The following is a 23,187-nucleotide window of genomic DNA, read 5'->3' as shown; positions in this document are numbered from 1 at the left end:
TTGACCGCACCGTTGAAGGAGCGCTAGACTTAGCTCACGACAGCCAAGATTCACTGGTTCACGCAACCATGTCTTTGGATCCAGTCTCCAGTTAATATCGAATAGCTTCAAATCCCTATCCCAGTTAGCTGAAAGTTGTACAGTAGAGCGTCTATCCAGTAAACGTTGGAGCCGCACTAATAATAACTCATCCTGGTCCCCATTTTCACAACAAGCCTCTAACCCCGGCTCCGTCATCCCAGATGCGATTTTCTTGTTTCGTTTTTTCTTTTGCGTCCTACAATTTCATCTGTACATGTAGCCGAGTAATGCTTCCCTCTTTTTAAACCTCTTTCTTTTTTCTTTTTGACTCTGTCGCGAAGCTTCCATCCTCAATCATTCTTTTCCTTTCGGGAGCTGGCTTCTCATTTTGTTTAACGCGACGGCCTTGACGGCTGTTTTTTTATTGCGATTTTGTCCTTCATTATCATTCTCTAATATCTGGTTCTGTTAATATATACGCATCTACACATATACGCACGCATATATACGAGTACAAACGCATACGGTTTATACAAGACAACAATCATTGAAATACACATCATGGCCATTTCACAATTTCTCGTCCTTTCTCTAGCCGTGCTGGCTCAGGCACGGCCAAAGCATGCCTTTGAGCCGGAAGACGTCGGCAACACAATCACTCTACCGGTCCCTCCGGCTTCACATTTAACAGCCCGAGGAGTAGACGTAAAGGCCGAGGAGGAGGACAAGCCGTTTCACATCCTGCCGTTCCCTTACTCAAGCAAACGAGACGTCGAAAGCCGGGAAGAGGAGGACAAGCCATGGCATATCCTGCCGTACCCGAATCCCAGCAAGCGCAAGATTCTTGAGGACGATGACGGTGCGGATGGCAGAATCACTCTTCCCGTGCCTCAGCGGAGAAGCGAGGATGAAGAAGACAAGCCTTTCCACATTCTCCCCTTTAACGAGAAGCGCAAGCTGCCGGTCGAAGATATTCCTTCGGGAACTATTACGTTGCCCATCATCCACGCCCACCGCGGGACTTTGGATAAGCGAGCCGTAGAAGTCCAGGTCGAGAACCGCTCCGATGTCTCGTACTACGCTCAACGTAAGTAACTCATATCCCAAGATCACTCTTGATATAGCTGCTAATATACAGGTATATAAACAGTCAACATTGGAACTCCTCCCCAGACCGTCTACGCCCAAATCGACACCGGCTCCTTCGAGCTCTGGGTCAACCCCGACTGCTCCAACGTCCAAACCTCCGACCAGCGCTTCTGCCGCGCCATCGGCTTCTACGACCCCAAGTCCTCGTCCACCTCCTTCGTCACCGGCAGCGCCGCCCAGCTGCGCTACGGCATCGGCAGCGCAAACGTCTCGTACGTCCAGGATAGCATCGCCCTCCCCGGCTCCGCCACCATGAAGGACGTCCAGTTTGGTGTTGCTGACGCCAGCGTTGATGAGTTCTCGGGTATTCTCGGCATCGGCGCTGGCGAGGGCGTCAACACGCTGTATCCGAACTTTATCGACGAGTTGGCCAAGCAGGGTGTTACCAAGACAAAGGCGTTTAGTTTGGCGCTGGGTAGCAAGACGGAGGAGGAGGGCGTCATCATCTTTGGCGGTGTTGATACGGGGAAATTCAGTGGTAAGCTGGCTCATCTGCCGATTGTCCCCGCGGACGATTCTCCTGATGGAGTTGCTCGCTACTGGGTCGACATGAACTCGATTTCGCTCTCACCACCGACGGGCAAATCGACCACTTTCGCCAACACCAAGATGACCGTCTTCCTCGACAGCGGTTCGACCCTAACTCTCTTGCCGCAATCCCTGGTGAACGAGATTGCGGACAGTCTTGGATCGACGGGCACTGACGACAGTGGATTTGCCATTGTGGACTGCAGTCTTATCAACGAGCCAGGAACCATTGATTTCGAATTCGATGGGGTCACGATCAAGGTTCCTTACAGCGAGATGATTCGGTCTGTGTCTTCGCTGCCGCCGCATTGTTATCTGGGGATGATGGGGAGCACGCAGTTTGCGCTGCTTGGCGATACCTTTTTGCGGTCTGCATACGGTAAGTTTTATATTGCCCCTAACTTGATATATATATGTCAACGATACCTCTATATAAAACACAGACTAATGGAAAATATGCAGCCGTGTTCGACCTCACAGGCAGCATGGTCCATCTCGCCCCCTACGTCAACTGCGGCACCAGCGTAAAGACCATCACATCCACCTCCTCTCTCCAAGACCTCGAGGGCACATGCAACACCAACGGAAGCGAAGAGCCTTCCTCTCCCTCTCAATCGTCATCCTCGTCTACCCCCTCCAAGACCGCTTCCAAGGCAGCTTCCTCTACAACCACTCCCGCCTCGTCAACCGTCCAGCCCCCTTCTTCCACGACGGCATCGCATACTAGTGCGCCCTCGTCGGAGGCTGCTTCGACTACGGCTGCTAACACTGCGAAGAGCAGTGCTACGAATGGTGCTGATGCGGAGAGTGCGCAGAGCGGCGATAAGAACGGTGCTGGCAAGATGGGTGTCCACGGCTTCGCCATCAGCATGGTGTTTGCAGCGATGGGCGTGTTGTTATTTTAGAGAGAAGCTTGATTTCAGGAGATGGAAGAAATTTGAAGTGAACCTTAGTATAATATCGTATAGACTGCCATACCCAGACAAACATGTAGCGTTCATATAGATGAATATATATACATCGATCCCTTTCTTAACCTACTACACAACCTCCAACACAAACATTGGCCCTCTCTCATCCCCTTCTCCTTTCACAATATCCTCCATCAAAACCCCCGCAACAGGCTTCTCCTCCAACGTCCCATCTTCCTTCCTCCTCAACACCACAACCGCCCACTCACCCTCCTGATTCCCAACAAACAACTCGTTCCCATTCCTGCTCAAACTAAACATCCGCGGATGTTTCCCCTGCGTCGACGTCTCCCCCACCAACTCCAACTCCAACCCCCCATCATCACCCTCAGGCTTCACCCGAAAGTGAGCAATCGTCTCCGTCGGCGTCGTCATCAACCGATTCGACGTATATACATGCCCACCATCCTTCGAAAGCGCAATCTCACCCGCCGCAGCAAACGCACCCATCTCCTCATCCAAAAACGTAGAATAGCTCCCCGTGGCCGTAAACTCGATATCCACCTCTGTGTACTTTAGTTTAAACACTTCGACACGATTACTCGTCTCGCAGAGCAAAAAGTAGTGCGTCGCTGGTTTTCCCTCCCCGGCGGGATAAAACACGCCGTGTCGAGGCCCCGAGCCAGACGGCACGGCGACGCGCCTCACTACCGGAACGTCTGGCCGCAGCGCGTCGAGCACGAGGATCGAATCTGTGCCGAGATCATTTACAACGAAAAAGCGACCTGTGGGGTCGAGAACAGCTTCGTGAGCGCGCGCGACTCTACCAGCGTCGACCACGGGGTCTTTCGACTGAATCGTCGTGATGAGTTCGGGAGTTGAACATTCCGTGTTCCATATATCGATTGTGCCTTCAGCCCAAGACGTGCCAACCAAAATCGTCCCCTCTTTGTTAAAAGCTAAATGACACACGCCGTTGCTGCCATCTTCCAATTGAGCGACTTTTGTCAATGTGTTTGCCGAGAGATCCAGACGAAAAGCATACGTCGTCGAACCACCTTCATCGAAAGTGTATAATAAATGAGGGTCTGTTGGAGAGATGGCGAACCAAGAGGGATTGCCTGGAAACGGCTCGTCGAGGTCGATTGTGATGGTTGCTGAGGCGGAGGTGTAAGTTGCGAGGTAGATGTGCCCCGGACGAGCAATAAGCAGACGGCGAGACATGATTGTAAGAGTCCTTATGAGAGTTTGTTATCCGCAATATATGTGTAATTGTATAGCGCTCAGAAGAGTCAATTAGAAAATGTCGGTTTGAAAGGGAAGTTTGTCGAAATAGGTGGGGGAATATGACAAGCACAAGCTCGCACAAATCAATCACAATGAGGTCAGACTCTAAGACAATCGCCGATCCCGTCACACATTCAATTCCTTCCAAACAAGACACACAGCTCGCAACAAAAGGAAAAAGCAACCTCTCAATGAAAAGTAGTAATAGAAGAAGAAAAAAGGCAATGACAAAACTTTCTCCAGGGGACGCCTTTTCAAACAGCGGGGATAGTTTCTCGATGCAAGATTGATTAAATAGATCTGTGTGGGGGTCACGACACGGCGTTTTATATCGCGTGTAGCCTGTCTATCTTTTGTGCTAACAGAGGCCAAGACAACGTAGCATGAGCATTGCATGTATCGTGCATCTTCTATATAGGTTAATATGCTGCGTTTGAATCTCATGTAACGTACGCTCCACATGCTGCATGTGAATGACAAACGCCACTTGAGTCATCCCCAAATCAATGATACCGTCAAAACTCACGAATCGCACCAACCAGTTCAAGCAATCCCGTGTGAAATAGAACAAGAGGCGTCATTGTTTCTTACGGCACCTAGAAATAGACAGCCAAACAGAATACAGTGATATTACGTCTCCAGCACAGCACAAACCAATAAGCAAGCACAAGTATGAGACAGTAATCAGTCAAATCTGACCCCCTAAATACAACTTCAACCTCTCCTAAATACATCCAAATTAAGGCCTCCCCGCCCCCTTCCATTCATTATCATTTCGCACATCTGTCCAACCGTTCAAGGGCGGCACTATTCTCAACTATGCATAAAACACATTCAAAACACCAAGAGTATGAGGCGTATAGAAGCTGGGGGAGAAAATATGAAGCCCGCAAAAAATTTCAACAAAAATTAACCCAAAAAAGAACCAAGTCAAAAGCCATCAGACTATCCAACTCGACTCAAATCAAACACAGAGCAGCACCGGCCAGGCCCACTGCCAGGGCACTGACGCCAGTCTTTGATCCGGCGTTCTTGTTGCCGCTCTTGCTGCCGCTGGAGTCGCTGCTGCTGCCGCAGTCCTGGTTGAAGCTGGAAGTCGAGCAGCCAGAAGTATCAGCAGGGGCGCTGCCACCAGAGCTGCCGTCGGAGCCTCCACTGCTGCCACCAGAGCTGCCTCCGCTGCTACCGCCGCTAGATCCACCAGAGCTTCCGTTGTCGCCAGAGTTATCGCCGCCGGGGACGGTGCCGGAAGAGCCGTTGCTTCCGCCGGGGATCGAGGCCTGGGTGTTCTTGGGCTTGCTGGCAGACTTGGAGGCGGTTCCCGAGGGTGCGGCCGACGACGACGACGACGAATCCTGCTTGCCGGCGTCCATGTCGAGACCAGTGCCCTCCAAGGTGGCCAGGTTGGTGCGCTTGTTGCCGTTGACGACGGTGTCGTTGGTGGCCCGGATGTTGTCGTAGGTGTAGCTGACGCCGGAGCTGCTGCCGAGCTCACCAGTGGCCTTGTAGCAGGAGACCTCGACGGACTCAAAGGTGGCGTAAAAGTAGCCGTTCTTCTGGATGTCCTCAGCGTTCCAGTCAATCTCACCACCGGCCCAGTCAATGGTTCCCTGGGCGTTGCTGGCGAGACCACCGGGCCAGATGGAGATTTGGACACGGGCGGGGGTCTGGGGGAATGACCACTGGTTGGAGGTGGCGTTCCAGTGATCCTTGCGGTTGACGGTACGGCCAACCTGGCCATCGACAAGCCACTGGATCTGATCAGGGGTCCAGTTGATCTCGTAGGTGTGGTAGTTGTTGAAGGTGTCGGAGAGCTTGGTAATGTTGCCAGAGTTGTTGTCTATGAGTCACATTATCAGCATTGATTCAATGGTAGCCATCACAATACACCGTCTCTAGGAAGGAAGAAACTCACAGTCGGGGATGCCCTGGAAGTACCAGTTGGTCTGCGCAGTGCCCAGATCAACACCGACAAACTCATAATCAATCTCGTCCTTGACATCAGACAGCAGGATGAAAGCAGTCACCACACCCCTGCCACGGCTCGTCTTGAACTTGGCCTTGACATTGCCATACCACATGTACTCGGTCGTCGCCAGCACAGTTCCGACGCTGTTCTTGGGCATGGTCAGCAGCACGTTGCCGTCAAAGTACGCGGGCTCTCCCTGGGCCATCCAGTCGGCCGTGGACGGGTCGCCGAGGTAATCGCTAATGTCGGCGATGCTGCTGAGGTCCTTGTCAAAGGTCATCGTCTTGGACTTGCACACGGGCGCGGGCGTGCAGGCGTCGAGCGAAAAGGACATTCGGGGATCGCAGCCGCCGAGGCAGTAGGCGCCAACACCACACTCGCCATATTCTAGACACAAGAACAATTTCGTCAGCCCGAAAATCCAGAACAAGAGAAGGAGAAAATCATGTAACAGAATGAAGAATCAGCAATTGCACATACGGGAGCAGCAAGGCGCGTCTTCAGGGCACTTGTTGGTAAGGGAGCAAGTCGTCGCCGCAGCAGCCGACCCAGCGCCCAAAAGCGCAGCAATCGCAACGGAACGCAACATGTTTCTTTCTTGTATCTTCGAATACGAAATTGAACCGGGCACCGTTTGAGAAGCGAGAAGCGATATCGGGATTAATCGAAGGACAGGGTGTCGTGTAACGGGGTTCAACTTCGAAAAATTAAATTGAGCGATTGGAAGGGTTCAATTTATGCGCGTGCGCACAGCGATTCGAATTTTTAAGTGTTGGAGCTCGCGAAAGTATAAGAGAAGAAACTAAAACAGGGCCGAGGATGCGAATCCCTTGAAGCGTGCGATGAACGAGTGACGCACTGCTCGGGGGACGCAAAAAAAAAACGAGAAACACGGAAGCGAGAGTCGTTGTTTGTTGTCGTTTGGAGCGGCAAGGAGGAGAGGAATGCAGTTTTTGGTGATGGGCGCTGGGGGCGAGATATTAGTATGGAGTGGAGGGCCTGCAGCAAGTCTCAACTAGCACTGGACTGGAGTCGGGCTTCTGGTTTTCCCCCCTAGCAGAGCTTGGGCCACGGCGACTCATCTGTCCCTGAACAGGCAGGTCGCCCTCCGCTGCGGGCTATGAATAGGCCTGTCATTGCCTGCAGTGAGTTCAAGTATTCTTCCAGATACTCAGTCCCATCTAACGTGCATTTCATTGATTCCGTTGTCAGGATATCTCATCTCTGATCTCTTATTCAACTCAACTTCCGCCTTCATCCATCTCGACTGCTCTGCTCTGCTCTGACTTTCAGCCGCCAAACCATCCCCATACGCCACCACGCCACCCATCAGGGGAACAATCAGCACATGGCATAGGCGAATCCCGCTCCAGCCTTTTACAGCCACGAGCAAGCATCAAGCAAGTACAAGTACTGCAGATGTAAGTCTACATGTACGAAGCCATCATCATCACTAAGACAAACACTCCTCTTCCCTTCAATCCTCTTCCTTCACAAATCAACTCAACTCAATGTAAATCCCCCCCTTCAAACCCAAACCAATTCACAAGATTGAATTTAAATCCCCCCGATGCCGATTCCCAAAAAAAGAACAAGAACCCAAAACGGGTCTCCAGACACGAGGTGCGTGTGGACCCCTCCCCCATCCCAAGCTTGCCAAGCTAATCAACTTCTAGCAAAAGAAATCAACCAGAAAAAAAAACCTGTTAGCTAAGATAGCCAGCCGCACCCGCGGACGGACTGTTTTCTCCATCTCAAATACGAGCTTTGGTGAACTTTTTACATACTAAACTTGGGTGCACTCTGCACTTTGCATTTTGCAGGGGGAGACTAAGGTAGGTCATACTGCAGGCTCCGGCAAAAATATCCGGACAGACAAAGACAAGACAAACAAAAGACATTTGACAGGCAACTTACACAGCATGAAAAGACTGTCTGTCATCCATTCGAATTGCTCCGCATCAGCTGCCTATTTTTTTCGTGCTACATACGGACTAAATTAGCCGTCCAACGTCTGCATCTAAAAAATGAATGGTCTTGAATTAGCATGCTCTACTAAACTGAGCCAAAGTCCTCCTTTTATTACCCCATGTTCTCGATCATCGCGATCGGCAAGCCATCGCTCGTGTTCCCCGTGCTCGCTATCCCGCATCGCTTAAGACAATTGGACACCGCCTGGGTCTGGGTCTCAATCGCCATGCCATCCCTTGCCATGCGAGTCACATAATGCAATGATAAAAATAAGAATAACAAAATAGTCAGTGCGCATTATGCTATTCTCAAGTAAGGAAGAGAAACAAAGTACATGCATTATTTTTATGACAAAACCCCCTCTCCCATGCCAATGCCAACACGTTTTAAAACCACCCTCAGCATCGCTCCATATCAACCCCAGTAAGAAGAAGGAAAAAGAAAGAAACCACTTCATCAAAGCCCTCCAAATAGTTTTATTTCGTCTTCCGTCTCGCCTTGAAAGTCTTCAAGGGATCACCCTTGCGCACCCCAGCCTTTGCGCTCCGCTTCCCGCCCTTCCGCTTAGTCCCCGCGCGCCTATCAAACTTCTTGAGCGGCACAAACCCAATGTCTCCGGCCGTCAGCGCCTGTCGTCCTTCCTTGGGCAGGAGATAGTCCGGCACGTGCTTCAGATGAGCCTGCTGTCTAGCCGTTCTCAATTCGCCGTCGTGGCGAAGGTGGTTCATCTCTGACGGATTCTCTTCAAAGTATCTACACGGCAGTTAAGTTAGCATCATCGAGAATCAAATCTGTAAGCAAGCGTGGTCCAATCATTCGTACCTCTTGAGCTTCTCGCTCTTCAACAGCTCCTGACGCAGCTCTCTCGTCCGTGCCTCTCGGATCGCCACCTTGGTCACCGCACGCAGCGCATCGTTCATACGGTACCTAAAAGCGTCGACCTGGTCCTTGTTGAAGTTGTACGGCTTAATCTCCTTGCCCTTCTTTGCCTGCTGCTTCGTGATTCTCGCCAAAATCTTCTCGTCCTTCTCCGAGCTGGCAATGGATGTGTGGATGTGTTTGCGGTAGAGATCCTGGGGGACGACGAATGACAGTGCCATGCCCGCTCGTCCGGCTCGTGCCGTGCGGCCTATTCTGTGTGTGTAAGACGACGCGGATGTGGGGAGATCAAAGTTGATCACGGCGGCGACGTTTTTGAAATCAATACCTAGAATCAATTAAATCAGTAAACATGTTCTCAAGTTTCCCCAGCAAGGTCTATCAATATTCATACCTCGAGACACGCCATATTCCACATCTCCCTTGGCAGCCTTCCGCTTCTTCTTAGGTCGAGACTCTTCTTTTAACTCGCCCTCATTTTCTTCCTCATCCTGCTCCTCCTCGGCCTTCTCTTCGTTGCCAAGAACCTCCTTCTCGTCAGAGGCGATGATGATGTCGTAGACGTTGCGGTTGAACTCTTCCACCACGTGGATTCTCGAGTTGACAGGCAACTCCGAATTCAAGATACAGCTTCGGATGCCAAACTGCTCGAAATAGAGCTTCAGGCGGTAGCATCGGTCAATGTCGGCAACGAAAATGATACACTTGCCCTTTACCAGCTGCAGCTTAAAGATGACGTAGATTAACAGGAACTTTTCGTCCTCACCACACCTACAACGCATGTCAGCACAAACTTTGACAAAAGGAAGCAATTTCAGAGAAACTCACTTGGTCACGAGCTGCGTGACTCCCTCGCCCTCTGCATCCGGCTCCTCCAGATCCAACAACGTAGGCTGCTGATCGCGGTAAAAAATCTTCTTCAAAGAATCCACCTCAGTCGTCAGCGTGGCGCTCATCATAATGGTCTGAATGCCCTTAGGAATAGACCACGACAGGCTCTCAAGGTCCTCGCTATATCCGTACGACAAGAGAAGATCCGCCTCGTCCAGAACCAGATAGGACAGCTTATCCAGAGCCAGGGCCGACGAATTGCCATTGACATTGTGCCATGCTCGTGCGGGCGTGGAGATGACGATATCCGGGCACGTCGACAGCAGAGACCGCTGCACTGCGTCGGTGAGCTTGTCCGTCAGCTTGACAGCCCGGACGTCCTTTGCGCAAAAGGCGGAAAACAGTTCAATCGACTTGAAGACTTGGTCGGCAAGCTCTCGAGTAGGAACCAATATCAAGGCCGTCGTAGCAGCGGTAGAATCCACCTAAACAAAGCCCCAACGAATTAGTTTCAAGATCCAAAGAGAACAATCAGTATTATTCCATGGTTACAAGCCAACATACACTCTTCTTCTTCAAAATGCCAGCCAGCACAGGCAGCACATACGCCGCCGTCTTGCCAGACCCAGTCTTCGCCTTGCACAGCACATCCTTGCCGTCCAGCGCCAATGGAATGGCCTTTCGCTGGACCAGCGTCGGCTTCAAGAACTTCTGCTGTGCAACGGCCTGCACCAGCCTGGCATCCAGTCCGAGGTCTGCAAACGTCGCCTCTTCCTCTGGTGTCGCCGTCGTTGTCGTGGTCTCGGCGTTGGCCATCTGTGTGTCGGCTTCGGGCTCAGCCGAGGTGGGCACGTCGTTTTCGTTGAGCTTCCGCTTCATGATGGCACTCAAACGTCGTCCAATGGAGTGAATGGAGTGAGTGTTGAATAGATGCGAGCGGTTATGGTCGATGCAAAAACGCAGTGATGCTACTTTATCGTGTCTTATCGCTCCAAAAAAAGAAAAAAAGAAAAAAATTCCCACGCCTTATCTTATCGCCCCAAGCTCCCCTACTGGGCCTAATGTACCTCCTGTACTGCACAACGGAGCAGGAAAAACCACCCCTAGCCCAGCACGAGCCAAGTACCTGTAGCGCCTGTAGGTACCTGCTGGAAAGTACCTGCCAGTGGGGCCAGCGCATGAACCTCGATTTCTCGACAGCGACGTTTTGACTGCTTGCTAGCGCTTACCTTCGCACCGGCCGTGTACGTACCGCACAGGTCCCTCTTCGTACACGATACCTCGCCCAAGTTCCTCCTTTCGCTCCCTCAAAAGCGTCCCAAGTATCCATACATTTGGACCAGGTCCCCGTCAAACTTGCATCTCAATCTGGGGGCCCGTAGGGCTGAAGGCGGCAAGGGCCGGCCATGATTTCCGATCTGAAACGCCTCCAAGGGCCGGTTCGTTTCTTTGCATTCCCATCCCAGTGTCTTGTAACTCTTGTAACCCTCTGTGGGCGTATCTCAGTTGTACACACAATATCTTTCCGCCTCCGAGCAAAGACGGTGAGGACACTGACATGACAGTGTAACTGTCTGCCGCCTTGATATGTGCAGCAGCGTATTGCACATATTGCACATGTGCAAGTTTTGTTCATTCATTTTCACACCGCCTCACTTTGCCTTGGGTCAACGTAGCATTCCATCCCCATCCCCGTCTTGACAGATACCGTACCTGGCTTGGTCGTGATACATCAAGGGAACAATGCCAGCACCTGTGGCGCCGCACTACCCGGTACCCAGCTCCGGGGTACCGGCCCTGCAACTACGGATGCAAACCAGCCAGACTAAACATTCTTTTTCTACAAGTACACAAACTTGCATCGCCAAACTGGGACAAGTGAGGCCACTAATACTGTACTTCCAGCAGGTGTCTCCTCTAGTCGCTTTTACCGTCTAGATGGGGCCCCCAGGTACAACCTCGCAGCTCCATCATCAGAAGTATTGAGTACTTGTACCAGGTAAGCTCCCTCGTCTCCTCTACGCAAACCGTACCTTGCCAGTCATACACATGTATTGTTCCTCGTTGCGAGGCATCATTCACCAGCTGCCAAACGCAGTGAATTTCATATTAAAATAGATACTTCGTACAAAAAGTAGAGATGGAGAGAGAGAAACGGGGAGGAGGGGGGGAATTGTGTTATTCGGGTATAGCTATGCCTCTTATCAGCGACAGTCTTTGCATCCCCAGCTCTAGGCTAGGAGCAGTTGAAATCCTCCAGCATTCCACGCCTCTAGGACAAACTGAGCCTGAGTAAACCCCATCATCGTCGACTCCGTGGCCTGTCCCAGTAAGTCCTCAAGAACACCCAACCCACCAAAGCTCTTCTCTCGACCATCCCCGTAGGTATCGTTGAAAGTAGAGAGCAGAAAACACAAAAGGAAAAACAAGACGTAAAAAGGAAAAAAAACAAGGGGGCAATTAGTCAAACGATGGCAGGCCATGGTTCGAGTCCTCTCAAACGAGCACAGGCAAGACCAAGAGGACTACAACCCGCCACCAACGCCAACAAAGACCGTCCAGTGAATCATTTCCCACCCAGCGAACGAAGAACGACATAGACACATCTCTCTCTCTAAGACCGGCAAAAGAAAAAGAAGAGAAGAACGGGAGACTAAATAAAGTCGGCGAAGAAGGACAAAAAGACAAAAGAAGAAGTCATGACAAAAGCCAAGCTTTGCCAATTAACGAAGTAGCGGAAACCCTGGCCGTACTCCTTACTGTTCCTTGCTTTTTCTTCAGAGATCTGCATCTGGAGTTATTAAACTGGAAACCCTTGCGACGATAAAAAAAATGACCGAAATAAATAAACAAAGGCAGCTGGTCCCATTCCTCTCCACAGCGATCCCGGGGGCCTGAGTCCTAACTAGAAAACAAGACGACATCTGGGTACATCAATTACAGTCGTCGAGCGGTCCGATCAGGAGCATTCATCAGGCCGGGGCGCGGGCGAGCAATCACGTGGAGTTCATCTCCCCTTGGGGTTGCCAAAGAGATCTGCATACGAGTTAGCGGGACCTCGATCGTTGCGGTTAACCCCTACCGGCCAAAGACTGTAAGCATACCTGGAAAATGCTCCTTTGCATACTGTTCACAGGCCTGTGCCAAGTTAGCATATAATCCAAGGGGGGGTAAAAGAAGGGGGGCTGTCATACCTTTGCTGGTTTTCCAACCTTCTGGCCAATGACTTTCCACTTGTTGTTCTCGTATTCTTTAATAGCGTTCAACAGCGCCTGACTCTGAACAGACTGATCAATCAATGAGGCATCGACATTGAGGGTGAATAAATGACTTACTTCGTCCTCGGCAAACTCAGCATAGTGCATGTCCTTGTACCAATGCTTCTTCACGGATCCTTCTGTCCGCGTAGGGAAGGTCTGTGAATCTCAATTAGCTTTTTTTCTTTCTCTTCAAGTGAAGCCAACAGCAGTGGCAAGCTTTGCCTCCATTGTCAAGAATTTGCTACGTACCTTAGCAATCTCAGCCCAGCTGTTTCCGGCATCTCGCATCTGCTTCAACCGCAGCTCTTCTTGGGGAGTCCACGGCGTGTTGGTCCTGCTCTTCTTGGTGGGAGGGCCCGAGGCGGCATCGGTCGAGTTTGCGTTGTCGTTGGCCGTCGGCTGGGCTTGCGGAGGAGCAGCCTGGGGAGCGGGAGGCGTTGGCGCAGGAGGCTGACCCTGGGCGGCGGCAACGGGAGGTGGAGCGGCAGCCGTGGCGGGTGAGGGCGCAGCGTTTTGGGCCGGCCGCTTCCGTGAGCGGGCGTTGGGCGGCTGGGCCGCGGGCTGAGTCGGCGTCTGCTGCTGAGACGGAGGGCCATTCGGGGGCTGTTGCGATACGCTCATGGGCGGCTGGACTGGAGTTGGGTGGTGTTGCTGCTGGGCCGCCATGTTAGGCTGAGCGCCGTAGGGAAACTCCATACGGTCGTTGCGACGAGCCATATCGGCCGGGTAAGGATGGTTACTGTTCGAGGCACCCCGGTTAGCAGACTCGCTGGCGGGGGAGGGGAATCATCATGGCATGGCATGGAACTATGCATGGTATAGGAAAGGGCTCCCTCTGGATGGGGCCGGGGGTGGGAAGCGGGGAGAGGGAGAGAGGGCCATGGTTTCGCCAGGCACAGCGGGCGAAGTTATAGAAGGTATCAACAGGAGGCAGACGGTGATACAGCGTTCGTTTGTCTCCCAGCCGGTGATGCCATGACGGGGTAGAGGTGTAAAAATAAGAAGCGGGTAAAAAAGAAAGTTCAAACGATATACATTGAATACATGGCAAATGGTCGATGGAGGCACAATGTGACGGACAACAGAGGGCCCTGGTGTAGATGGTGGAAAGACGATGTACCAGGAACAAGGAGATCGAGTACTTACTGCATGTCGTTGGACGGGTGGGGGGAGTTGGAGTAGACGTAGTCCGGCACGGGGCCGACTTGCCACTGCTGCATGATCTGATGATAGCGCACGCGAATGAAGGTCAGTAACGATTTCGTCTCTTTTTTTAAATAAGCTTGTCGATGGAATCAAAGAAGAATTTCAAGATGCAGCAAGAAAGGAACCGCGCGTTTTTTTCTTTCTTTTTCCCTTCAAGCCCTAGTTGCACGCGGCGCGTCCAAGAGCCGGCAAGGCTGTCGACTTGCAGCACAGCAACCGGAAAAGGGACCAAGGAGAAAAAAAAAAATAAAAACACAAGAAAAATAGAAGGGGAAAAATCAAAAGAGAGGGGTTGTTTGCTCAAAGAGAGCTTACGCGCAGCGCACGCGTAAGGTCAAGCTCCCAACAATGGCTGCAACGGAACTGACGCGACGCAGCTTGAAGCTTGAGTACAGGCGCAGGAGCATCAACAATGGGAACACACGAGCATCCCCGACGAGTGTCGTCGACAACTTGGCTACCACGGATTGACGTTGCGAAGGCACAAGGTGAGGATGCCCGGCGAGAGGGAGCAAGGGGGGGGAGAGAAAGAGAATGTCCTTACGGGCGAAGGCAATGTATGTCAATGTTGCCTAAAGCGCATCCGACTGGAACAAGTCTGGCTCGGCTTTTTTTTCCTTGGTCGAACAACCAAAGGAGCAAAGCTGGGGGCCGAAAGGGTCAGGTTGCACAATTCGGCAAAGTAGTGCAAGACCACTTGGATCAACAAGTACTTGTAACCGCAGTGGCACCGAAAAGGCCGTGGGTTTCTTTTTGGGGGTGTGGTTGAAGAGCCTCCTAATAAGAGGTGAGGGACAAGAAAAAAAAAGATACAAAAAAAAAATAGCCAAGCCGAGACTTGACGCGCGCGGGTTGGTGGACTGATGGGATTGTGTAAAACAGTGGTAAGTTGGCTGTGGCAGTGGTGGTGGGGAGGGAAAAAGCGTTGGCTAGGGGGGCAGATCCGAAGCCGAGGCGACGGTGGGCTTGGGTTACTATTGTGACGGGTGCGGACGGCGAATTGAGAGCAAGAGGGATTAATTGGGTTGGGAATAACGGACGAGCAAAAGATTGAGTGGGTGAGGGAGTTGCAGTGCAGTGCTGACAAGGCTCAGCCGTGCTTGGGTGTCGAGCTGTTGGTTTTTGCTTGGCTTGGCCCGACTGAGTCAAGTTGAGAGAGAACGAACAAATGGGAGGCAGCAGAGAGGCAGCAAAGCAAAGCGAGGCAAAGCAGAAGCAGAAGCAAGAAAGCACGTACGAGAGCTGGTTGGCGCAGGCCGACGGATGCAGTGGTACTGGTCGGTACTCCGGAGAGTCTGAAAGGACGCGGATCGGCCAGGGTGAGCTGCGAGTGGTTGAAGCGGGTTGAGGTGAGGTGAGGCCAGATGGTACAGTAGCGTGTACTGGATTGGATTGGATGCGTTGGAGTAAGTAGCGTAGCGTGTTCGGCGGGCTGCGCAGAGTGTTTTTTTTTTTTTTTTTTGCTGGGCCGGGGCGCGAGACGGACGGCACGCAGGCAAAGTTGCTTGAGCACGCACGGCACGTACTCGCTCGTTACTCGGGGCACACGATGCGAGGCGATGCGATGCGATGCGCTGCGATGGTCGGGCCTCTGCAGGACGTTTGAAGCTGAAAGCTGAAGGCCAGTGGAGCACCGTTGCAGAAGCGTGCGATGGAAATGGCCAGGTCGAGTCGCCAGGCGCTTCGGGGGTGGAAGCGTTGATGTGAGTACTTGGAGCCCAAGTAACTCGGTTGGGTTTTTTTTTTCTGGGGGACGAGGTAGATGTTTTGGCCTGCAAGCTGGTGCTGGGTCTTTTTTGGGGGAAGGGGGGAAGGGGAGAGAGAAGTTGCGCGACCTGGGCAAGTGGGAGGGAGGCAAGCGGCCAGGATCAGTGACGAGGGCACGGGAAAAGCTTGGCGGCAGGAAGGGTGGGGCGCAGCAGAAGAAAGAGAACTTAGAGGGGGGCGTGTGGTGATGCCTGGATCCGATACTTTTGGCGCACGCAAAGTTGGGGGCTGGGCGGGGTACTGATACACATCTCGAGTGGCGCCATCGAGGCCGGGGCGCAGAGGGGCGTGGCCGTGCGAGGTGCCGGTTTGTGACTGGGTATTACACTGTGTGATGCATGCCGTAGTGTCGCACAGCGCATAGTGTCCGGTTTCGAGTGTCGAGCGTCGTCGCACCGTGCGTAACGGGAGACCGCAGCAGGTTGGGTGGCGCACGGGCCAGCGCTAGCGGTGCTTAGTACCACTACCTTGAGGCGTGTCCACGCAACGCACACAGCAAGGCTCCGTGATGAACCTTTTGCCCTGCCGGTTCTTCCCATGGATCCTTCAGGCAGCTCGTACAGTGGCAGTACCGTTACCGTGCCTTCCGCGAGGACAGACAGACAGACGACGCGGGGGCTCTGCTCCGTAGCCCCTGTACTGTTGACGTTATTGCGAGTATATTGATAGAGATGGAGATAGAGATACAAGCATCACAGCAAGGAACAGGCACGGGCACTCAAAATCCACGGGACGGAGCTCCGGGCTCAGTCGCGTACCGGCGCTGGTGTTTGTACTGGTACTGGAACTGGTACTGGTACTGATACAGCACTTGCATTAGTCCATGTACGTACTTTGTACTCGTGCCTCCGGTGAGCAGCTTCCGATAAAAAGAAATGAAGCCAGAGACAACGGCTGGGAACTGCTGGGGCTCCGGCGGCAGCCAATCAACGGCCGCAATCCGCTCTCGCGTTGGCCTTCCGATTGCCCGCGCGCCTTCCTGCACCAGCCACTCATTTCGCCGTGCCTTGGCTGCGGGCCAATGGGCGGGCCAGCAGCGCGAGTACAAGGTACAGGTACTTGCGCGAGCTGGAGGCGTTCGTGAGGTTTGGTGCGGGAGGTGAGTGCAACGGGGGTACGTGGTACGAGACCAGTCTGGAGGTACAAGCGGTACAAGCTCGGGAGTACGAGGACAAGCTCGCAAGGCGGACGGGTGCAGCAGGTATGCGGTACCTGCCACCAGAGTAGCGCATCGTATCGCATCGCATCGCATCAAATCGCATTGGATCGCAATCGCATCGCGCATCGCCTTCGGGTCTCGTCGTTTCGCTGGCGGTAGCACCAATTGATTGCCTTGCAGTAGCAGAAACAGAAACAATGCAGACCAGCCATCAATCACAGCTCCGTACTCGCTGCAGACAGACACTCTTTGCGCCTTGAGCAAGTTCAATTGGCGCTGAGAGGGCGAAAGAGGGCAAAAGTTATCTTGCTGCCACCAGCACCCGCCAAAGTGGCCCAAAGGCTCAGCCCAACGCTGATCACGGCTTTCGTATTCGGCAGCGATGGACAGGCACGACAATCGCACTCCCTTTCATCTGCTTCTTCTCTCGAGCTTCTTTTTGGCTTGCTCGCCTCACATTTCTTCTAGCGGATGACGCAACCGGCCACGGGGATCGTCGACGCCAATCTATCTCTCTCATTTCTCTTTCTTTTCCTGAGGGTTAATTTCGTATCTACCTACTTACAGCCACAGTCACAGCTCGACAAGTATTAGCAGCAGTATTGCCTATTCCCACCGCTCGCTTAGGCGGCCAAGGCATTCCCTGTCGAATGACACGAATCTCATCTTAGACAGGCCCGGGAAAAGCGGGGATGGACATGACATGTGTGTGTGCTTCATGGCAGCCTGAGAAGAGCCTGGCCATGCGTGAAATGCCATGCCGTGCGTCAACAAGCGTCGAGCAGCGCTGGCTGGTGATACGCCATGGCCTCGTTTGTTCTCTGGGGAACCCGGGAGGGGAGAGGAGGGAACAGAGAGGAGAGAGAGAAGGGAATGAGACAAGACAACAGGCCAGCCTTATCGAGCACCGTCTGTCTACCTCTTCTGCCTCTTCTCTCGATGCCCAGCACCGTGGCATATGGCCGGCATCGTCAGTTCAGTCGCACCAAATCACAGCACAGCACAGCACGCAACAACAGCAACCACATCACCAGAACATCATGCACCTTGTGCTCCCGTCCTTCCAGAACCTCTCCAATTCTCTCCCCCCCTGCAACCTCCCTCGCGCGAACTGCAAATCGCCATGCCATGGCACAAGTGCAAGCAAGCATCATGTACTCTGACACTCTGTGCATGTCCATCGCATACCTCGCCGCAAAGTACTCGATACCTTTGCTGAGCTTCGAGGCTAGGGCCGCATCGCATCGCGGCTCCACCTTGTACTGTACATTACATGTGTACATTACATGGCTTGTCCAGATCCAGCGTCTGGGACCTCTTTGACGGCCTGGGTGACTTGCAAACATTGTACCTGTGGAGGATGCCATTTTTTGGCATTTAATGTGGCCACTGTTGCATTGGAATATAATCCGATTCGCTCTAGTGTTTTCGATGACAGAAGCTCTCGTTACTGCGCATGGAGAAACTCGCGATGGAGTCGGACCTTTGTACCACTCACCAGCAGCTTTGCTTGATAACCTGCAGAACAGAGGCGTGCTGAGATGATCTCGCTCCCAACCTCCGCTTTATTGCCAGAGACGAGCCTGCTGCGTACAGTGTAAATGTGTACTCATATGCGATGTCTGCTCAGGGGTGGGCGGTGTGTGCCATTGCATTTCATCTCTTTTTAACACCACTTCAGGCTTACTATTGATCATATCGTACATACAATCACCTGTAGGCTGCTGGATACCTATCATCGTTGGGGGTCAATTTACCCGGCCAATTCGCCTCAGCTGCCATTACGGGCAGCATAGGATTGTGAGATAGGCCCAACAGACTCGAGGATGGATACGAGCTGCCCTTTTCTCTTCGTCCTCGGTGCCCATTACAGTGCAGGGTAAGCCAAAGCAACAGGAATTGTGAGCCTCTCAACGCTCATCTTGCTGCTCGTGCTCTATATTAAGGCACGCACGCGTTATGCACAAGGCAAGGGATGAGATGAGGCGGCTCACAGAGACCAATCCATCTACCCTATCCGGAGGTGAGAGGAATCGACACAGCCACCGTCACCGAGTCATTTCCACTGTACCGAGGAGAGGAATGTGTCCACGCCCGGGTGCCAAATTTGCGAAAAAGTACACGTGCAATTACCCGGCAATGGACATTTAATGGGAGACATGCAGATTGCTCACGTCAAATCAAATCGAAATGTGAGCAGAGGAGCTGCCGTTAGGCGGCAAGAGGCTAAAATGACAGCAGGCGAGCTGTGTGATATATCACATTGAGGGTGAAGCGATAGGGACATCCAGACTCTTTCACGGGCGGCCTACAAGCAAATGCGAGCCCCTATCGACTACGCAAATACCTCGTCGGCATGTCTCTATCTGATTCAGATTGTATTCTTTTCGGATGTGTACTAAATGATGCCATCTTTATCGGGGAAGTGGCGTAGAATCGAATGGGAAGTGAATGTCTTAGTGAGAGGGAGCCTTTCTTGGCTCTCCACATGCAAATCTAGAGTTGCGATGCAATTTGAGCCAAAATGATGCGTCATCCGTTCGAAAAGAAGGCGAAAAAGGAAGGGAAAGAACGAGAAAGAAAAGCCATAGGTAATTATGTGATTGGATATTGCCTGGTAGTTTCTTATCATGCCTAGGCAGAGAGAAAATAACTTTTAATTCTCAATATTTCTTTTTTTGCCGATCGAACGGCATGTCATACGATTCCCGGGCGAAGGCTTCGGTTAGCCAACCGGAGAATCCCATCCCTAGGGAGGCGCCTGAGATGGCTATGAATTGAAATGAGCGTCTCCCGACTGTGCCCGCGTTGGGCTGCATTTTGTCTGGCCATTGGCGGGAAGCAGGTCTCACGAGATGAGGAACAGGCGGGACAAACACACAGACAGACAGACAGCAGAGAGACAAGGCAAAAAACTTGGAAACGCTACATTGATATGCCTTGATCCGTACATGCATACAAGCAGCGGCTACACATACATATGGCTCACACATACGAGTACATTAGCATGCCTGTGCCTCGGAGACACGGCTCGACGCCCACCCGCCGGATGGGGGCTTTGATTGATAACTGCATGTGAGCATATGTGAGCATATCAGCCAGCATAAGGACAGCCACTATCTTGGTGTTTTCATCGCCCCAAACAAAACACATACATGCCCTTGCCACCATCGTCACTCCTGCGCCGGGACGACGGCACTCCGTCTGAGTGGCTGGCCCCAGGTGTGTTTTCAACCTTGTTTCCGCCCATCTTTTGACTTTTTCCGTCTTGTCCTTCTCTCTCGCCTCAAAATTCATGCGACTCGAAGAATGAGAGAAAACAACACATACACACGCAGGCGAATGACGTGAAACGAAAGATAAAAAAGAGAGGCGCCTTCATGCGAGGGTTTCGCCAGTCGCCTCTAGCGTGTTTCGAAGCGCAGGGTTGAAACGCGGCTGCATGATGCCCGGCCGCCCATCTGAGGCATGGCGGCTACCGGAACAGGACGACATCCGAAGACTTGAGAGGCTCCGTGTTTGTTCGTTTCGTTTCGTCTTTTTTGCTGAAGGGTTGGTTGTTTTCGGCTGTTGTGTGTTTTGGTTGACTTGTGATCGGGGTTGTTTACGAGTTTGGGTGAGTTGAATTGAATGCGATAATGCTTCTGTCAACAAGCAAGCCACTTACACTGCGGCTTCACTTTTTTTTTTTTTCTCTCTTTTACCATGTTGCGCAACATGGCGAATTTCCCTCTATAGGATCCATATTGCCCAAATTCAGATCCAGCCCTCAACGGAGAATTTTATCCGCCTTGACTTTTCTATTCTTTTTTTCCCATTACTCCATAAAACAAGCCGCGGGTCCATTTGCTGGAGAAGCCCGGGCAAGGGGCGGCCCCGTTGGCTTTTTTGCTGGGCGTTCGCTTAGCTGGACGAGAACAACAGCCTCCTTGTTTCAAGAATGGAAACAGGCTTCAAACGGCGACGCCTCTGCTCCTTGCATCATGATCGCTTGCGATGCGGAGAACGAGATAACTGCCGCTGTTTGATTGGTTCGGGAGCAGCCATCGGGGGGGCTTACAGGCCAGTATCTTGAGTTTGTTGTGTCGTGCGTTTGATGGGGTGTAGAGGTAGGGCTGGAGAGCACGAGGGCATCATGGAGGTTGTACGGTAATGAGGGAGTCTAACTTTTTCATGCGCTACCAGGATAGATACTCAAAGAAGTGAAAAGAAGAGAAGAGAAGACGATCAAAGGAGATGACGAGGCCTGTCAACGCGGCAATCGAGCTAAGCTGTCAATTTACTTTATTTCCGCATAACTGCAGCATCCTGTATCCCTACGATGTCCATCGACAGACAGGCGCCACCCCACACAAAATCGGAACAAGATGAAGGTCTCAAACAAGCAAAACCTCACTAGCCCTTGGCACTAGACGAGACTGCATAAATTGTTTGAAATGTGTTTCTTGGTGCCGTCCTGACGGGGCCCGCATGAGAAAACAAGAGGCCAGAACGTTATGCTTATGTCGACATGCTGTTACGAAAGTGTCACAGGTTACTCTGCGATCTCACAGAAGCCGGGCCAGGGGTGAGGAGGGATGGGGGACCCCTGGCGCGCCCAGATAATGGATATCGCCAGGTTTCGTGGGGACACAAAGAGGAGGCTAACCCGGGTCCGTTGCTAGATTGCAGCCCGTTCGTGCGCAGGTTTAGTATGATTGAGATGAGCATGTTTTAATACTTGCTCACTGCCCATGCACCTCGACTTCTGGACTTGTGTTTTCTCTTCTTCTGGATTATATTCCTGTTGTCTTTCCTCGTTTGGATCGTCGATTGTTTTTCAACCCCGTTTTTTCTTTCTTCTTCTTCTCCTTCTTATTTTAATAATCCTGTTTTTTTGCTCTTGTGGCTGGCTCACTTGACTCACCTTCCCCCCCAACTGGTTTGGCGACGCTCATACTTCATACTCACTCATCCTACAACCCTCATCTTTGCATAGCGGAATCAATTCATTCGAGCGTATCATTCAACAACAAAATACATTGGCCTGGTTTACCGAAGCGCCTTAATAAGCAGCGTGGACATAATACAAAAAAGAAAGACACCCCAAGAGACATCATCACACACATCGATATACATAATGACGGGACCGGGTTATGTCACAAAGAGCGGTACCGCCCAACGGATGGGACAGGGTGTAACCAAGAATCGGAAGGCAACCCACACTGGCGGAGGACGTGCATGGAGCGAGGCTGAGGTAGGTCAAGGACTATCATGAGTTGATGGTGATGGATGTTGGGCGATGAGATGAGACTAACACGAAGACTTCACTAGGAGCATTACCTCGTTGAGACTCGCCTTCAAAAGGTGCCCTACAAGCAGATTGCCGTCCACCTTAATAAGACGGAGCTTGCATGTCGGCTGCACTACCATCAGATCACCACCGGTCGACGGAAGGAGTCCATCTCAGAGTCTTCTCCTGAGATGGCTGTCCAGGGATCCCTTTTGGCTGCTCCCCCAGTTCTTCCTCCGGCTTCACAGCTGCCGACCGAGCACGTCTCTATGCACAGGAGGAACGAGAGCTACAGCTCGACATCGTCTGGCGGTTCAGTCCAGCTCCCCAGCATCGTCGACAACTGGGCATTTCCCCAACTACCCATCATCTTGCCCAAGCCTGCAGCCATGCCTGATCCAAATTCACAATCTGTACCCCGATACCGCGAGGATCTAGTCTACATGGAGCCTCATCCTCACGCCACTCAACACCATGAGATGCACGGAGGTTTCTCCCTGCCGTCCACCGCGACGCAACCTCCAGCACGTGTCGACGTTTCTCGTCTTCACGCCATATACAACACTCACCGAGCTACTTTCTGGGACGCAGTGGCTAGAGATTACGGCCTCAACGCGTCGCCCGACATGTTGGAGACGGCGTGGAAGCTCAACCAGAGAGTAGCTCAGCCTGCTATGCCTCCTACACCCGCGACCAGCCCTAAAGTCGAGCTGAGAAGGGATAGCAGCGCGGATAGGACGAGCATCGCGTCTATTCTGGGGACGAATGCTCCTGCTACACCTCCTGGTCAATGGTAAAGAAGCATGTTGAATATATACCTTTTTCTTTTGTAGACTTGCTTTATTGGGGACTATGTTTGGTGTTTGGTTTTTATTCCTTGGCATAGGAATTAGCGGATTTCGGTGTGGAATTGACCGAAACCTGCATTTTTTTGAACCCTTTTTTTTCAATACCCTTCTCTCTTTTTTTGGAGATGA

General features: G+C 52.1%; 6 protein-coding genes across 6 annotated transcripts; 2 read left to right on the top strand and 4 right to left on the bottom strand.

Moving 5' to 3' along the window:
• Positions 1–305: 305 nt before the first annotated feature.
• V8C40DRAFT_37157 (pepsin-like aspartic protease) lies at positions 306–2,671 on the top strand. Its single transcript, XM_083222904.1, has 3 exons — positions 306–1,108; positions 1,172–2,077; positions 2,161–2,671. Exons 1-3 carry the CDS (start codon positions 583–585, stop codon positions 2,601–2,603), a joined length of 1,875 nt encoding a protein of 624 aa, XP_083072178.1. The 5' UTR covers positions 306–582; the 3' UTR covers positions 2,604–2,671.
• V8C40DRAFT_37158 (Lactonase, 7-bladed beta-propeller domain-containing protein) lies at positions 2,672–3,928 on the bottom strand. Its single transcript, XM_083222905.1, has one exon. It carries the CDS (start codon positions 3,831–3,833, stop codon positions 2,739–2,741), a length of 1,095 nt encoding a protein of 364 aa, XP_083072177.1. The 5' UTR covers positions 3,834–3,928; the 3' UTR covers positions 2,672–2,738.
• Positions 3,929–4,606: 678 nt separating this feature from the next.
• On the bottom strand, positions 4,607–6,875 carry V8C40DRAFT_37150 (concanavalin A-like lectin/glucanase domain-containing protein). The gene is made up of 3 exons (XM_083222903.1): positions 6,346–6,875; positions 5,812–6,252; positions 4,607–5,736 (listed from the first exon to the last, which is right to left on the bottom strand). The coding sequence occupies exons 1-3, from the start codon at positions 6,452–6,454 to the stop codon at positions 4,856–4,858; spliced, it is 1,431 nt and encodes a 476-aa protein (XP_083072176.1). The 5' UTR covers positions 6,455–6,875; the 3' UTR covers positions 4,607–4,855.
• A 1,237-nt stretch (positions 6,876–8,112) lies between these two features.
• Positions 8,113–10,563, bottom strand: V8C40DRAFT_248202 (ATP-dependent DNA/RNA helicase). Its single transcript, XM_083216486.1, has 5 exons — positions 10,111–10,563; positions 9,544–10,031; positions 9,110–9,486; positions 8,659–9,043; positions 8,113–8,589 (listed from the first exon to the last, which is right to left on the bottom strand). The coding sequence occupies exons 1-5, from the start codon at positions 10,423–10,425 to the stop codon at positions 8,313–8,315; spliced, it is 1,842 nt and encodes a 613-aa protein (XP_083072175.1). The 5' UTR covers positions 10,426–10,563; the 3' UTR covers positions 8,113–8,312.
• Positions 10,564–12,291: 1,728 nt separating this feature from the next.
• Positions 12,292–14,300, bottom strand: V8C40DRAFT_37072 (SANT/Myb-like DNA-binding domain-containing protein). Its single transcript, XM_083222901.1, has 6 exons — positions 13,953–14,300; positions 13,056–13,545; positions 12,882–12,962; positions 12,741–12,824; positions 12,651–12,684; positions 12,292–12,582 (listed from the first exon to the last, which is right to left on the bottom strand). The coding sequence occupies exons 1-6, from the start codon at positions 14,024–14,026 to the stop codon at positions 12,554–12,556; spliced, it is 792 nt and encodes a 263-aa protein (XP_083072174.1). The 5' UTR covers positions 14,027–14,300; the 3' UTR covers positions 12,292–12,553.
• Positions 14,301–21,853: 7,553 nt separating this feature from the next.
• Positions 21,854–23,082, top strand: V8C40DRAFT_36934 (uncharacterized protein). The gene is made up of 2 exons (XM_083222900.1): positions 21,854–22,174; positions 22,252–23,082. The coding sequence occupies exons 1-2, from the start codon at positions 22,058–22,060 to the stop codon at positions 23,005–23,007; spliced, it is 873 nt and encodes a 290-aa protein (XP_083072173.1). The 5' UTR covers positions 21,854–22,057; the 3' UTR covers positions 23,008–23,082.
• Positions 23,083–23,187: the final 105 nt, after the last annotated feature.

The sequence above is a fragment of the Trichoderma camerunense genome, assembly GCF_050948025.1.
Source record: "Trichoderma camerunense strain CBS 138272 chromosome Unknown V8C40scaffold_11, whole genome shotgun sequence".
In the NCBI taxonomy this organism is placed as follows: domain Eukaryota; kingdom Fungi; phylum Ascomycota; class Sordariomycetes; order Hypocreales; family Hypocreaceae; genus Trichoderma; species Trichoderma camerunense.
Note: the sequence above shows the minus strand (reverse complement) of the source record. Positions and strands in the feature narration are given on the sequence as shown.

Bases quoted from the DNA above. Each gene is read 5' to 3' on its own strand.
- V8C40DRAFT_36934 (XM_083222900.1), top strand. From the start codon at position 22,058: ATGACGGGACCGGGTTATGTCACAAAGAGCGGTACCGCCCAACGGATG. The intron at 22,175-22,251 runs GTAGGTCAAGGA...AGACTTCACTAG, and splicing joins GTGCATGGAGCGAGGCTGAG to GAGCATTACCTCGTTGAGAC.
- V8C40DRAFT_248202 (XM_083216486.1), bottom strand. From the start codon at position 10,425: ATGAAGCGGAAGCTCAACGAAAACGACGTGCCCACCTCGGCTGAGCCC. The intron at 10,032-10,110 runs GTATGTTGGCTT...GGCTTTGTTTAG, and splicing joins GCATTTTGAAGAAGAAGAGT to GTGGATTCTACCGCTGCTAC. The intron at 8,590-8,658 runs GTACGAATGATT...ACTGCCGTGTAG, and splicing joins AAGAGCGAGAAGCTCAAGAG to ATACTTTGAAGAGAATCCGT.
- V8C40DRAFT_37150 (XM_083222903.1), bottom strand. From the start codon at position 6,454: ATGTTGCGTTCCGTTGCGATTGCTGCGCTTTTGGGCGCTGGGTCGGCT. The intron at 6,253-6,345 runs GTATGTGCAATT...TCTTGTGTCTAG, and splicing joins AGACGCGCCTTGCTGCTCCC to AATATGGCGAGTGTGGTGTT. The intron at 5,737-5,811 runs GTGAGTTTCTTC...TGTGACTCATAG, and splicing joins CTTCCAGGGCATCCCCGACT to ACAACAACTCTGGCAACATT.
- V8C40DRAFT_37157 (XM_083222904.1), top strand. From the start codon at position 583: ATGGCCATTTCACAATTTCTCGTCCTTTCTCTAGCCGTGCTGGCTCAG. The intron at 1,109-1,171 runs GTAAGTAACTCA...GTATATAAACAG, and splicing joins TGTCTCGTACTACGCTCAAC to TCAACATTGGAACTCCTCCC. The intron at 2,078-2,160 runs GTAAGTTTTATA...GAAAATATGCAG, and splicing joins CTTTTTGCGGTCTGCATACG to CCGTGTTCGACCTCACAGGC.
- V8C40DRAFT_37072 (XM_083222901.1), bottom strand. From the start codon at position 14,026: ATGCAGCAGTGGCAAGTCGGCCCCGTGCCGGACTACGTCTACTCCAAC. The intron at 12,963-13,055 runs GTACGTAGCAAA...TGAGATTCACAG, and splicing joins GCTGGGCTGAGATTGCTAAG to ACCTTCCCTACGCGGACAGA. The intron at 12,583-12,650 runs GTATGCTTACAG...ACTCGTATGCAG, and splicing joins TGCAAAGGAGCATTTTCCAG to ATCTCTTTGGCAACCCCAAG.
- V8C40DRAFT_37158 (XM_083222905.1), bottom strand. From the start codon at position 3,833: ATGTCTCGCCGTCTGCTTATTGCTCGTCCGGGGCACATCTACCTCGCA.